This window comes from Balaenoptera ricei, chromosome 14 (genome assembly GCF_028023285.1).
Source record: "Balaenoptera ricei isolate mBalRic1 chromosome 14, mBalRic1.hap2, whole genome shotgun sequence".
NCBI lineage: Eukaryota > Metazoa > Chordata > Mammalia > Artiodactyla > Balaenopteridae > Balaenoptera > Balaenoptera ricei.
Genome location: NC_082652.1, coordinates 66,922,600 through 66,937,482, shown reverse-complemented (window position 1 = coordinate 66,937,482; position 14,883 = coordinate 66,922,600). Strand labels below are relative to the sequence as shown.

Sequence of the window (14,883 nt, the reverse complement as noted above, 5' to 3'; positions counted from 1 at the left end):
ACCGCAGGCGTTCCTGGGCTTGTAGATGGCCGTCTTCTCTCTCTGTCTTCACATTGTCTTCCCTCTGTATGTGTCTGTCTCTGTGTCCAGATTTCCAATTTTTATAAGGATATCAGTCATTTTAGATGAGGGCCCACCTTAATGACCTCATTTTAACTCAGTTACCTCTGTGAGGACACTATTTCCAAATAAAGTCACATTCTGAGGTACTAAGGTTAAGACTTCAACAGATCTTTTCTTGGCGGGGTGGGGGGACACAATTCAGCCCGTAACTTGGCAGCCTGGCCCCAGGTGGTGGCAGCGAAGGTGGGGGCAAGGGCTACACCACAGGTGGATCCTGGAGGTGGAGTTCATAGGACCTGCCACTAAGAGAGAGGAGAATTGGAGACTCCAGGTCTCTGCCTTCAGTAGGTGGGCAGAGGTAACCCTCTCTACTGAAATGGGAAGCCTGGGGAGCAAGGGCTGAGGGTTGGGGATGGGTGGACTCTGCAGATCCAGTGGGGCCATGTTAGTTTTGAGATGCTTGTGCATCAAGTAGGCAGAGTCAGGCCTTGAGAAATAAATTCAGGAAATGAGAGCATAGAGATGGAATTTAAAGTCAGGGAAATGGAGAGGATCCTTTAGGGAGAGTGTGGATAAAGAAAATGAGGACTGAGCCCTGGGACAGGTAAGGAAGAAGAGGGGGAATGTGAAAAGGGGATGAGGAAGAAGTCTGAGTGTCCACACTGCCTGAATTGCCACGAGCGTGGTGCAAGGGCCAGGAATCTGGCCACCTACCTGCTATGTGACTTTGGGCAAAGCTCTTAACTTCTCTGGCCTTCTGTGCCTTCCCAACCAGCAAGTGTCTTACAGTGATTATGAGGGTGAAATCCAGTTACACTTTGAAAGGAGCCAAGTCTGCTGATGACACAGGTGATTCTGTTGCTGCTGCTGATTGTAGGGCCAACTAGGAGCTGAAGCCTCTGACATACCCCAGGGCTCTCCACGTCCCCAAACACTTAAGAGTTCACAAAAAAAAAAAAAAAAAAAAAAAAAAAAAAAAAAAAAAAAAAAAGAGTTCACACATTTTTTAGAAAATGAATTCTTTTTTTTTTTTTTCCCTGATCTATAGTAGGTCCTTGTTGGTTATCCTTTTTAAATACAGCAGCATGTACATGTCAATCCCAAACTCCCTAACTATCCTTTCCCTCCACCCTTCCTCTCTGGTAACCATAACTTCATTCTCTAAGTCTGTGAGTCTGTTTCTGTTTTGTAAATACATTCATTTGTATCATTTCTTTTTAGATTCCTCATATAAGCGATATCATACGATATTTCTCTTTCTCTGTCTGACTTACTTCATTCAGTATGACAATCTCTAAGTCCATCCATGTTGCTACAAATTGCATTAATTCATTCTTTTTTATAGCTGAGTAATATTCCATTGTGTATACATATCACATCTTCTTTATCCATTCGTCCATTGATGGATATTTAGGTTGCTTCCATGTCTTGGCTATTGTAAACAGTGCTGCAATGATCATTGGGGTGCATGTATCCTTTCGAACCATGTTTTTCTCCAGATAAATGCCCAGGAGTGGGATTGCAGGGTCATATGGTAGCTCTATTTTTAGTTTTTTAAGGAAACTCCATACTGTTCTCCAGAGTGGCTGTACCAATTTACATTCCCACCAACAGTGTAGGAGGGTTCCTTTCTCTCCACACCCTCTCCAGCATTTATTGTTTGTGGATTTTTTGATGATGGCCATTTTGACTGGTGTGAGGTGCTATCTCACTGTAGTTTTGATTTGCATTTCTTTAATCATTAGTGATGTTGAACATTTTTTCATGTGCCTCTTGCCATCCGTATGTCTTCCTTGGAAAAATGTCTATTTAGGTCTTCTGCTCATTTTTTGATTGGGTTGTTTGTTTTGATGATATTAAGCAGCATGAGCTGTTTGTAAATTTTGGAGACTAATCCCATGTCGGTCCCATCATTTGCAAATATTTTCTCCCAATCTGTGGGTTGTCTTTTCATTTTGTTTATGGTTCCCTTTGCTGTGCAAAAACTTTTGAGTTTAATTAGGTCCCATTTTTTAATTTTTGTTTTTATTTCCATTACTCTGGGAGACGGATTGGAAAAGATATTGCTGCGATTTATGTCAGAGAGTGTTCTGCCTATATTTCCCTCTAGGAGTATTAGAGTGTCTGGTCTCACATTTAGGTCTTTAATCCATTTTGAGCTTATTTTTGTGTATGGTGTTAAATAATGATCTAATTTCATTGTTTTACATGTAGCTGTCCAGTTTTCCCAGTACCATTTGTTGAAGAGACTTTCTTTCCACCATTGTATAGTCTTGCCTCCTTTGTCATGGATTAATTGACCATAGGTGCGTGGGTTTATTACTGGGCTTTCTATCCTGTTCCATTGATCTATAGGTCTATTTTTGTGCCAGTACCATACTGTTTTGATGACTATAGCTTTGTAGTATAGTCTGAAGTCAGGAAGCCTGATTCCTCCAGCTCCATTTTTCTTTCTCAAGATTGCTTTGGCTATTCGGGGTCTTTTGTGTCTCCATACAAATTTTAGGGTTTTTTGTTCTAGTTCTGTGAAACATGCCATTGGTAATTTGATAGGGATTGTATTGAATCTGTAGATTGCCTTGGGTAGTATAGTCATTTTCACAATATTTAATCTTCCAATCCAAGAGCATGGTATATCTTTCTATCCGTTTATGTCTTCTTCAATTTCTTTCGTCAGCATCTTATAGTTTTTGGAGTACAGGTCTTTTGTCTCCTTAGGTATTTTATTCTTTTTGATGCAATGGTAAATGGGATTGTTTCTTGACTTTCTCTTTCTGATTTTTCATTGTTAGTGTATAGAAATGCAACAGATTTCTGTGTATTAATTTAGTAGCCTGCAACTTTCCCAAATTCATTGATGAGCTCTAGTAGTTTTCTGGTAGCATCTTTAGGCTTTTCTATGTATAATATCATGTCATCTGCAAACAGTGACTGTTTAACTTCTTCTTTTCTAATTTGGATTCCTTTTATTTCTTTTTCTTCTCTGATTGCTGTAGCTAGGGCTTCCAAAACTATGTTGAATAAAAGTGGTGAGAGTGGGCATCCTTGTCTTATTCCTAATCTTAGAGGGAATGCTTTCAGCTTTTCACCATTGATTATGATGCTAGCTGTAGGTTTGTTGTATATGGCCTTTATTACATTGAGGTAGGTTCCCTCTATGCCCACTTTCTGGAGAGTTTTTTTCATAAATTGGTGTTGAATTTTGTCAAAAGCTTTTTCTGTATCTTTTGAGATGATCATATGGTTTTTATTCTTCAATTTGTGGATGTGGTGTATCACATTGCTTGATTTGTAGATATTGAAGAATCCTTGCACCCCTGGGATAAATCCCACTCAATCATGGTGTATGAGCCTTTTAATGTATTTTTGGATTCTAATTGCTAGTATTTTTTTGAGGATTTTTGTGTCTATGTTCATCAGTGACATTAGCCTGTAATTTTCTTTTCCAGTGGTATCTTTGGCTTTGGTATCAGGGTGATTGTGGCCTCATAGAATGAGATTGGGAGTCTTCCTTCCTCTGCAGTTTTTTGGAAAAGTTTCAGAAGGATAGGTGTTAGCTCTTCTCTAAATGTTTGATAGAATTCTCCTGTGAAGCCATCAGGTCCTGGACTTTTGTTTGTTGGGTGTTTTTAAATTATAGTTTCAATTTCAGTGTTTGTGATTTGTCTGTTCATGTTTTCTAATTTCTCCTGGTTCAGTCTTGGGCAACTGTACCTTTCTAAGAATTTTTCCATTTCTTCCAGGTTGTCCATTTTATTGGCATACAGTTGCATGTAGTAGTCTCTTGTGATCCTTTGTATTTCTGTAGTGTCAGTTGTAACTTCTCCTTTTTCATTTCTAATTTTATTGATTTGAGTCCCCTCCCTTTTGTCCTTGATGAGTCTGGCTAAAGGGTTATCAATTTTGTTTATCTTTTCAAAGAACCAGCTTTTTGTTTCATTGATCTTAGAAAAGATCTTCCTTGTCTCTATTTCATTTATTTCTGCTCTGATCTTTATGATTTCTTTCTTTCTACTGACTTTTGGTTTTGTTTGTTCTTCTTTCTCTAGTTCCTTTAGTTGTAAGGTTAGCTTGTTTATTTGAGATTTTTCTTGTTTCCTGAGGTAAGATTGTATTGCTATAAGCTTTCCTCTTAGAACTGCTTTTGCTGTATCCCATAGGTTTTGCATGGTTGTGCTTTCATTTTCATTTGTCTCTAGGTATTTTTTGATTTCCTCTTTGATTTCTTCAGTGATCCATTGGTTGTTAAGTAGCAAATTGTTTAGCAGCAAATTGTTTAGCCTCCACATGTTTGTGTTTTTTATAGTTTTTTTTCTTGTAGTTCATTTATAATCTCACAGCGTTGTAGTCAGAAAAGATGCTTGATATAATTTCAATTTTCTTAAATTTACCGAGGCTTGCTTTGTGGCCCAGGATGTGGTCAGTCCTGGAGAATGTTCCATGTGCACTTGAGAAGAAAGTGTAATCTGCTGTTTTTGGATGGAATGTCCTATAAGTATCAATTTAATCTATCTAGTCTATTGTGTCATTTAAAGCTTGTGTTTCCTTATTAATTTTCTCTCTGGATGATCTGTCCATTGACAAAAATGGGGTGTTAACATCCCCCACTATTATTGTGTTACTGTCAATTTCTCCCTTTATGGCTGTTAGTATTTGTCTTATATGTTGAGGTGCTCCATGTTGGGTGCATATATGTTTACAATTGTTATATCTTCTTCTTGGATTGATCCCTTGATTGTTATGTAGTGTCCTTCTTTGTCTCTTTTAACAGTCTTTATTTTTAAGTCTATTTTGTCTGATATGAGTATTGCTACTCCAGCTTTCTTTTGATTTCCATTTGCATGGAAGACCTTCTTCCATCTCCTCACTTTCAGTCTGTATGTGTCCCTAGGTCTGCGGTGGGTCTCCTGTAGACAGCATACATACGGGTCTTGATTTCATGTCCATTCAGCCAGTCTATGTCTTTTGGTTGGTGCATTTAATCCATTCACATTTAAGGTAATTATCAATATGTGTGTTCCTATTGCCATTTTATTAATTGTTTTGGGTTTGTTTTTGTAGGTCTTTTTTCTTTCCTTCCTCTTTTGTTCTCTTCTCTTGTGGTTTGATGACCATCTTTAGTGTTGTGTTTCTGTTGCTTTTTCTTTTGTGTGTGTGTATCTATTGTAGTTTTGGGTTCCTATGATGTTTTGATATAGCAGTCTATATATGTACAAGGTTGTTTTAAGTTGCTAGTCTCTTTCCCACCTAGAGGAGTTCCTTTAGCATTTGTTGCAAAGCTGGTCTGGTGGTGCTGAATTCTCTTAGCTTTTGCTTGTCTGTAAAGCTTTTGATTTCTCTGTTAAATCTGAATGAGATCCTTGCCGGGCAGAATAGGCTTGGTTGTAGGTTCTTCACTTTCATCACTTTAAATATATCATGCCACTCCCTTCTGGCTTGTAGAGTTTCTGCTGAGAAATCAGCTCTTAAACTTATGGGAGTTCCCTTGTATGTTATTTGTCATTTTTCCCTTGTTGCTTTTAATAATTTTTCTTTGTCTTTAATTTTTGTCAATTTGATTACTATGTGTCTCGGCGTGTTTCTCCTTGGGTTTATCCTGCCTGGGACTCTCTGCGCTTCCTGGACTTTGGTGGCTATTTCCTTTCCCATATTAGAGAAGTTTTTGAGTATAATCTCTTCAAATATTTTCTCTGGTCCTTTCTCTCTCTCTTCCCCTTCTGGGACCCCTATAATGAGAATGTTGGTGCATTTAATGTTGTCCCAGAAGTCTCTTAGGCTGTCTGCATTTCTTTTCATTCTTTTATCTTTATTCTATTCTGTTGCAGTGATTTCCACCATTCTGTCTCCCAGGTCACTTATCCGTTCTTCTGCCTCAGTTATTCTGCTATTGATTCCTTCTAGTGTATTTTTCATTTCAGTTATTGTATTGTTCACTTCTGTTTGTTTGTTCCTTAATTCTTCTGGGTTTTTGTTAAACATTTCTTGTATCTTCTCAATCTTGCCTCCATTCTTTTTCCAAGGTCCTGGATCATCTTCACTATCATTATTCTGAATTCTTTTTCTGGAAGGTTGCCTATCTCCACTTCATTTAGTTGTTTTTCTGGTGTTTTATCTTGTACCTTCATCTGGGACATAATCCTCTGCCTTTTCATTTTGTCTATCTTTCTGTGATTGTGGTTTTCATTCTGCAGGCTGCAGGATTGTAGTTCTTCTTGCTTCTGCTGTCTGCCCTCTGGTGGATGAGGCTATCTAAGAGGCTTAGAAAATGGATTCTGATATCTTGCTGAGGTGTGTGGTGATGGCATTTGCTGCTTCAGGACCCAGGAGGACTCTGAAGAACCTGGAGGTAGAACCTGGGCTCACAGACTGCTTCTTTTTTCACCTGAGCTGTTATTTTACTCCCTGGGAGAGGAGAACAAACCAGGTCTATTTATCAGAACTTCTCTGCCAGGATCAGGGAGTGGTGAGGATCTTAGCTATGGTAGGTGTGTGTGTGTTTATGTGTGTGTGTGTGCAGATGTGTGTACATGTGTGTTTAGGTGCATGTGTTTATGTGTGTGTGCATGTGCTTATGTGTGTACATGTGTTTATGTGTGTGTGTGTTTATGTATGTATATGTGTGTGCACACATGTGCATACTTGCACATTTTTGTGAGCCCAGGGAAAGAGTAATAAAATCTCCAGCAGACTGGCTTATCCATTTAGCAACATCTCACTCTGAAACTGGGCTGAAGTGTTTGAAGCTGAAAGAAAATGACTATATTTGGAAATACCTATTAATATCCTGCAAGTATTTAGGTGGAAACTGAAATGACAAGTCATGGTTTCCTCTGCTTCTGGGGAGGGCCTGGGGATGGAGAAGTGGTGGAGAGAAAGAAGGGAGAACAGATGGGATTTTGAGATGGCCAGTGGCCTGCTGACTATCCACCTTCCCTGTCCCTGTGGCACACTGACAGGGCCACATCACAGCCTCCTCCTCCGTGGTCTCCAAGTCTGTGGGAGATGCTGCAGTGACCTCAGCAAGACAATCAGAGGTTGATTGAGGAGCTCTAGCCAGCACTCCCTTGCTCCCAAAAATCTCTCCCTTACCCTATCATCAAAGCCATGAGTTTGTACCTTCATGTCTTATAATCTCAAATGGTTTTTGGTGTTCTAGGTTCACAGCACCAAAGCTCATGGGAAGCATAACAACTTAATTGTCAGCTAATGTTTTTTTTTTAATTGAAGTATAGTTGATTTACAATATTGTGTTAGTCTCAGGTACTGATTCAATTATATTTTTCAGTTTACTTTCCATTATAGGCTATTACAGGATATTGAATATAGTTCCCCGTGTTATACAGTAGATCCTGTTGCTTATCTATTTTATGTGTAGTAGCCAATGGTAGCTAACAGCCAGCTGACAGCAAGGTCCCATGGGAATGTAAGATCATGTGCTTAGGGGGGGAGGGCGAGAGTGAAGAGATGGGAGAGACCACAGTGTTGCCTGAATTGACCCTGGGGAGGGGGGCAGTATATTGGCAGAGAGGACTGTGGTTTAGAGAAGCCTGAGCTCCATGTTGGGAGCGCTGGGGAGGAGGCAGTGCCTTGACTTCCTTTGATAGGTTCTGTGGCCCAGGAATTGCCTCCCTCTAGGGAGTATAATAGGAGTGGGCTGCAAAGACAAGCACCAAGAGGTAGACAAATGGTCAAGAAGCAAGTACCTTGGTTTCCCCATTGCCCTGGAGAACACTGAGAGTGTCTCTTCTCTTGCCATCAGCCCATATCACAGACTGTCTCGAGTACTGGGGCCTGGATAACTCGTGCTTGCACGATTGTCGGATTTCCCAGCCTGGGTCGACGTGCTCTGTGGGAGCAGTTCTTTTCAGGCAAATTGGTCCAATGTCTTTCCCGCTGGCAGATGCCACGGCCCACTCCGACATATTGATGAGTCATAGCCATCAAATCCCAACCCTGCAGGGTCCAGACCCAGCTTCTCCTTGTTGGCAAATCTCATTCATCCTTGAGGACTCAGATCAGAGGCCCTTCACCTTGAGCCCTTCTCATTTCTCTACACTTCTTTTTTTTTTTTTAATTTTTTATTTATTATTTATTTATTATTTTTATTTTTGGCTGTGTTGGGTCTTCGTTTCTGTGTGAGGGCTTTCTCCAGTTGCGGCGAGTGGGGGCCACTCTTCATCGTGGTGCGCGGGCCTCTCACTATCACGGCCTCTCTTGTTGCAGAGCAGAGGCTCCAGACGCTCAGGCTCAGTAGTTGTGGCTCACGGGCCCAGTTGCTCCGCGGCATGTGGGATCTTCCCAGACCAGGGCTCGAACCCGTGTCCCCTGTATTGGCAGGCAGATTCTCAACCACTGTGTCACCAGGGAAGCCCTCTCTACACTTCTGTTGCACTTACTTTGGTTTAACATCCATCCTTGTCTTGGTCTCTGGTACCTCAGCCAGTCTGTCCTGTCTTCTTAACTAGACTGCAGGTTCTCCAGGGGCTGGGCTGTGTCTTATTCATCATAGTGCATCTTCTCTGTCTTCTCCCCACCCCAGAGCTCTCATCACAGTGCCACACACATGACGGACTCTTAGAAAAAGAGGTGGGTTTTTTTTTTATGATAATGATGACACAGGTATTCATGGCTTTTAGGACAGACTCTTTACCATGATTACTGAGGTTCCACATCAAGCGACCCTGCCACCTCTCCAGCCTCACCTGCCAGCACTGCACCGTTCACTCGTTCCATTCCATCCACACTGGCTGTCCGTCTGCTCCTGGAGGCTCCACTCTGTCCTCGCATGTTGTTCACTCTGAATGCGCCTCCCTCCTCTCCTGGTTAACTCCTTGTCATCCTTCCAGTCTCAGCCAGATATCACCTCCCCAGGGCAGCCCTCCTTCCCCAGTCTGGGTTGGGATCCTTTGTTCTGAGCTCTGGTAGAACCATTTCCCTTTGCTGAGTTCAAAGCTCTGGCCTCCTGGTGACTCTGCATGAATTGTGTGATGGTTGGTTGTCGGGATCCCCCACTCAAAGAGCTAACAGCCCCTCGTTTGCCCACCAGGTGGTTGGACAAGGATAAGGATGATGGGCAGTTGGTCCGAGAGTTGCTGCCCAGTGACAGCAACGCGACACTGAAGAGTAAGTCATCCTGAGGACAGGTGGTAGGTGTGCCCTGGGCAGGACAGACTCCCTCCCTTGGCTGCTTAGAAGGCAGTTGGAGAAAGCACACGCCCTTCACTCCACGGAGGCAGCACTGGGCAGGGTGGAGAGGAAGAGGCTCTGAGGGAGGATCTGGAAATCTGTCTGTCTGCGCTGTGCACACAGCTGCTTTATGGCCCTCAGTGTGGGACCCTGACGCATGTGGGCCTCTGTCAATGAGAGTAGCAAGAGCAGTAACACAGGCTAATGTTGCCCATTGCTGGGGGTACCTATCATTCAGGGCCTGGAGAGGATAAGCACGTTTGGAAGGGGCTGTACAATGAAAACATTGTTTTTAATGCCAAGAATTATCCTGGAGGCCTTACAGCTTTCCTTACTGGTGTTATTTCTTCAAGTGCCTTGGTTTGATCATGAGCATTAGACAAAATTTAAAAGAAACATATCCAGAATCCTCAGTAATACCAACACCTCATTTCTTTTCCAAGACCTCATATTTATCATTTATTATCTCATGTGAGCCCTGTGATAACCCCAGACGGTAGGCAGAGCTGATGTTGTTATGCCCATTTGTCAGATGGGGACACATCTGGCAGAGCTAAATATCTTTGTAAGGTCAGATAGAAAATTGAAGAGTTGGAATTCTGCATTCTCTGAATACTTACAGAATTTAAGACCTGGGATGATCCTTAAGAGATGAACTAATGCCCCCATTGGACACACGACCCATGCCTGTGGCAAGGGGATCCCCTAGTACAGCCAGGTCTGCATCCAGCAGTGGAGCTGGTACCAGCGCCCAGGAGTCTGTGTCTTCCTGCCTTGCCCTTCCCACTCCAGCAAGCCCTGCTTTACCACATGGATAGGACCCTTCAGGCTCTCCACTCCCAAGTCAGAGCTTTTGAAAGGATTTAGATGGAAAATGATGTAAAGAAGTCTTTTTTTCTCAGTTCCTGCTATATCTTTACAGCAAGAAGGACAAGAGCCACTTCCTCGGTGCCCTCAGGTGTCCCTGGAGGAGCTGATCTGGGCCAGACCCACAGGTCTGGCCTCTACCAGGGCCTGGCGGGTCTGTAGGGCTGCCCCCGCAGCAGCTGTGCTCAACTGCCTTTCTCTGAGTCTTTTTTTGCCAGTGCTGGAAGGCCCTGAGACAGCCACGCACAGCGGGCCTTGGAACTAGCATCACTTGCCTTCTCAGTGCTTCCCTCCTCATTCCCAAGACCCACACCCTGCACCAAACCTATAGGACTTGGGGTCGTGTCTCAGGTTATCCCAGGACTTGCCTTTTACCAGGCATTTGTATCCTCCCTTGTGGACAGACGATGAAGACCTTTCTAGGTCATAAGATGGAGTAACATCAGCATGGCGTTTCGGTTGAGAACGGGGCCGAACGGGGTCCTCGTTAGGGTTTCACTCATAGCTGACTCCTTCTTTTTTTTAATATCTCCAACTATTTTACTTTAATATATAAACCTTAATACAATAGTTCAAAGAAAGTAGTTGTGATTATTTCAATATCATGCCAGAAAGTTTATTTGATAAAACTCAGCTTCCATTTCTCAATTTTCTCAATTTTTAAAAATTGAATACAAGGTTACTTTCTTAAATGATTGTATAAAACACAACTCTGAAATATGCTTAATGATGAACGCCTAGTGTTTAATGCTAGGCTGGCTCCTTTTTAACTGTTGCCATCTTGGGCCAAATACATCATCTTCTGAAGCTCAGATTCCTCACCTGTAAAACCGAGGTCAGAACACTCAACACTAACACGTGTAAACGTGCTACACACTGCCTGCAGGGAGGTAGATGCTCCCTTTGCCTCAGTTTCTTCATCCATCAGACAAGAAATTGCATGAGGTGTTTGCTTTAAATCCTTGTAACCCTTACATTTTAGTATTCTTTGCAAGCCTTCCTGTTCCCAGTGCATTCACACCCTGTGGGGCAGGCCAAGCAGGTATTAGAATTCTGATTTTGAGATGAGGGGGGTTGGTGGGAGCCACCCCTCAGTCTCAGGGCTACGGAAAGAGAGCAAGGCCCTGGGCTCCCAACCCCTAACCAAGTGCCCCAGCCCTGGGGGAGCTGCCTCCTGCCCCACGCTCCCTCCCGCTCACCCCGCACTAAACCCTCCCTTCCTGCCTCCTGCCTCGGGCTCTTCAGACTTCCGCTATCACATCAGCCTGAAGACTGGGGACGTCCCTGGGGCCAGCACAGATTCCAGAGTCTACATCAAGCTCTATGGGGACAAATCTGACACCATCAAGCAAGTTCTTCTTGTCTCTGACAACAACCTGAAAGACTATTTTGAACGTGGCCAGGTGGATGAGTTCACCCTGGAGACCCTGAACATTGGACCCGTAAGTCTTCCTGAGACCACGTGATGGCATCTTACCCGTACACCTGCGTGTATCTGCACATGGGTTCACACACACACACACACACACACACACACTCTCACAGACACACATGAACCCATTTTGAAGGAAAAATGCCCAGGGGCACGGGTAGTGAAGTACATTGTTTTCCAGTTATGACCTAGAGCAGCAGAAGACACGTGAACAGTGGTCAAGCTTCCAGAATCTCTTTGGGGCTTGAAGATGTATTCTTAGTGGCTGTAATCCCAACATTTCCTTTACCTCCATAGCCAGGACTGATGGACCTGGGTCCCAAACACTGGAGAAGGGGACACTGGTGTGCAAGGAAGGAAGAGAGGAGGAAAAGCTGTAAAGAGGGGCTGAAAATACTTCCCAATTCCAAACTAGAGTGTGTATCAGAGTGACGCTCAGGAAGCCTGTTTCAGTGTTTACTCCCAGGCCACACCTGAGAGACTCTGCCTTAGAAGATGGGGCCCCCAAGAGTCTGCCTCCATCATGTCTCCAGGTGGCCCTGCTGCGAGGGGTCTGAACACTGCACCTGGAGAAGTGTGGGTCTGACTGCCTGCACTCAAGTGTTGGAGACTTTTCTAGAAATGTCTGAGCTGGGCTTCATGTTACCACCTGCCCCTCTCAAGGGGTGGCTTGTGGAAACTGAGAGGGTTACAACCTCCCCTTTGCTAACCCCTTCCCCTCTTGGTGAGCCCTACCTTATTTCAGGTGCTCTGGGGAATGATCTCATGTCAGTCATTTATATCTTGAAGGTAATGAACTTAAATCAAGATTTTCCTTGATCAAAATGTATTTACATTTTAAGCTGAATGAATAATTGTAGACTGAAATGCTGTTTGCATTACTAATGATTTCTGGCAACAGCCAACAGATAAATGAGACATCTGAGGGATGGGGGAGGGCGTTTGGGCCCTTCTTGTGTTTCTGAAACCCCCTCAACAAACAGCGTGGCCAAGAGGGTGGGAGCATGGTTTCAGGCTGCCGACTGCCTGGGTCTGAAGCCCAGTGTTTCCACGTACCTGCCGTGTGCAAGTTACTTCATCTCTGTTTGCCTCAGTTTCCTCATTACTATCAAAAGGGATCCCAATGGGGTTGTTATAGCATTAACTATGTTAGTAACACCCACATGCAGTAGTGTGTTCAATAAACACTAGCTGTTATTGACTGAACCATTGCTCATGTCCGGTGCTGGTCGTTGTGGAACTGACAGGCAGTCCCTGCCATTAAGGTGCTTTCTGTCACATCAGGTAGAAAATACCTGTCCCAGTCTTTGCTCTGTCACAGTCCCAGCACCACAGAAAGACAACGAAGCTCTCCCGTGCCCCTTGGCACACACTCCAAAGGCTCTCAGGCTGTGTCTGTAGATATAGTTGGTCTCCTTCCTACAATTCCAGGGGATAGGGCTACATGCACTCAGCTGCTATAGTGTTTCCCTTACCAGCTGCAAAGGTGCACTTAGTATGCATAAGAGTGAGAGCAAGGCTTACAGGGACAATTTTCTAAATCTAGCCTTTGGGCACCTGACTCACGGCAAGCGGCAAGCGTCATTCCTCCATACCACCACAAAGAGAATCTAGGGGGTGCTGGAAGGAATCTCAAAGGCCATCTGATAATTCCATCTGATGTTAGAATTGCCCTGTATACAGCATTTCAAAAACATAAAAGTCATTTGAATGTTGAAGAACTAGGTACATTTAAGGATGGTAACATGATCATTTATGTGCTCATCTATGTTACCTGTGGGCAAAGATTAACATAAAATATAAAATAGTGAAGCAACTGAACTATGGAGTATTATAGGAAAAAAATGCACTTCAGTGCTAAGAGTGAGAGGAGGAATTGGACACAGAATGACAGAGCCCTAAGAGGTTGTCTGCATATTCTGTCACCTATAGGATGCGTGTGTCAAAGAAGACATGCAAAAATACATACAATAGTGTATGGTTTAAGACAAAACAAAGCCAAATCACCAACGTGGCTATCAGAAGCTGATGGTTAATATTTCTTGTGCATTCACCACATTCTTAGGAAGTCCACCACCTAACTTTCAGTACATACTGGAGCTTTCAAAGCTCCTGCCACAACTGTTCCCCCACTCGTTTCTCACAATGTACCCAGGAGGTGAGCTGGACTAAAGACTTGAGGACAGAGGCTCCAGGCAGGAGAGGTGGTGCCCTGGTCCCCTGACTGGCTGCTGGCAGGCAAGCCTGGGACCCAGCCTCCTCCTGCTAAGCCTGCGTCTCCCAAGGAACTGGAGACCGGGTTGAGGAGGGCCATTTGTGCCGGTGTTTGGGGTGGGCAGGGATGGAGGGATGAAGGTTTCTACACAGTGGCTCCTTGCTCACCTGCACCCTGGGTTTCCTTCCAGGTCAACCGGCTGGTGATCGGGCACGACAACACGGGCATGCACACCAGCTGGTTCCTGGGCAGTGTCCAGATCCATGTGCCCCGCCAAGGCAAGCAGTACATCTTCCCTGCCAACCGCTGGCTGGACAAGGACAAGGCCGATGGGCGCCTGGAGGTGGAGCTGTACCCCAGCGATGTCGTGGACATCCAGAAACGTACGGAGGTGGCCGTGGTGGGACCGTCAACAGTGTTCCCCGTAGGGTGGGGCAGCAGGGAAGGAGGAGGGACTGTGGGCAACTTGGGTCTTGTCTCAAAGTGGGTAAGCTTCCAGTTGTCCCTGGTAGCAGGGTTCTGGGAGGGAAATGGGGCTCCTTTTACAGATGGGGAAACTGAGGACTCAAAGATGAAACATTGTTTTCGGGGATAAAGGCAGCAAATGACTTTATTAAGAAATATACTTTCTGAGAATTCCCTGGAGGTCCAGTGGTTAGGACTCCACGCTTGCACTGCAAGGGACATGGGTTCCATCCCTGGTCGGGGAACTAAGATCCCACATGCTGCATGGCACGGCCAAAAAAAGAAATATAGCTTGTCAGCCCTGTGTACAAGAGGAGTTTGAGAAATAGTCTTCCCCCTGGGAAGACTGGTGAGGAGATAAGCTGTTTATTCATTTATTTATTCAATAAATATGCATTGAATGTTTCTCTGTGCCAGCGCTGCCCTAGGCTTTGCAGAGGCAGCCATGAGCAAAACAGACCAAACCCTTGTCCTCATGGACTTTACATTCCACCAGAGGAGACAAACAATAAATGCATAATATAATGCCAAGAAAGAGCTAGAAGAAAAGGAAGCAGGACAAAGGGTTAGCAATGGCAGGGGGTGAGGGACCTTTTTGGACAGGGTGGTGACATCTTTGAATGGAGGTGAAGTTCAAGGCGATCTGGCCACCATT

The 14,883-nt window shown here is 44.1% G+C and overlaps 1 protein-coding gene across 2 annotated transcripts in view; it reads left to right on the top strand.

Moving 5' to 3' along the window:
• LOXHD1 (lipoxygenase homology PLAT domains 1) overlaps window positions 1–14,883 on the top strand; it is a 219,867-nt gene that overhangs the window by 101,161 nt on the left and 103,823 nt on the right. For both annotated transcript variants that reach the window (XM_059894273.1, XM_059894272.1), the window contains exons 15-17: window positions 9,110–9,186; window positions 11,362–11,558; window positions 13,954–14,146. In XM_059894273.1, coding sequence (XP_059750256.1) covers window positions 9,110–9,186; window positions 11,362–11,558; window positions 13,954–14,146 — 467 coding nt within the window. The remainder of the gene's footprint in view (window positions 1–9,109; window positions 9,187–11,361; window positions 11,559–13,953; window positions 14,147–14,883) is intronic.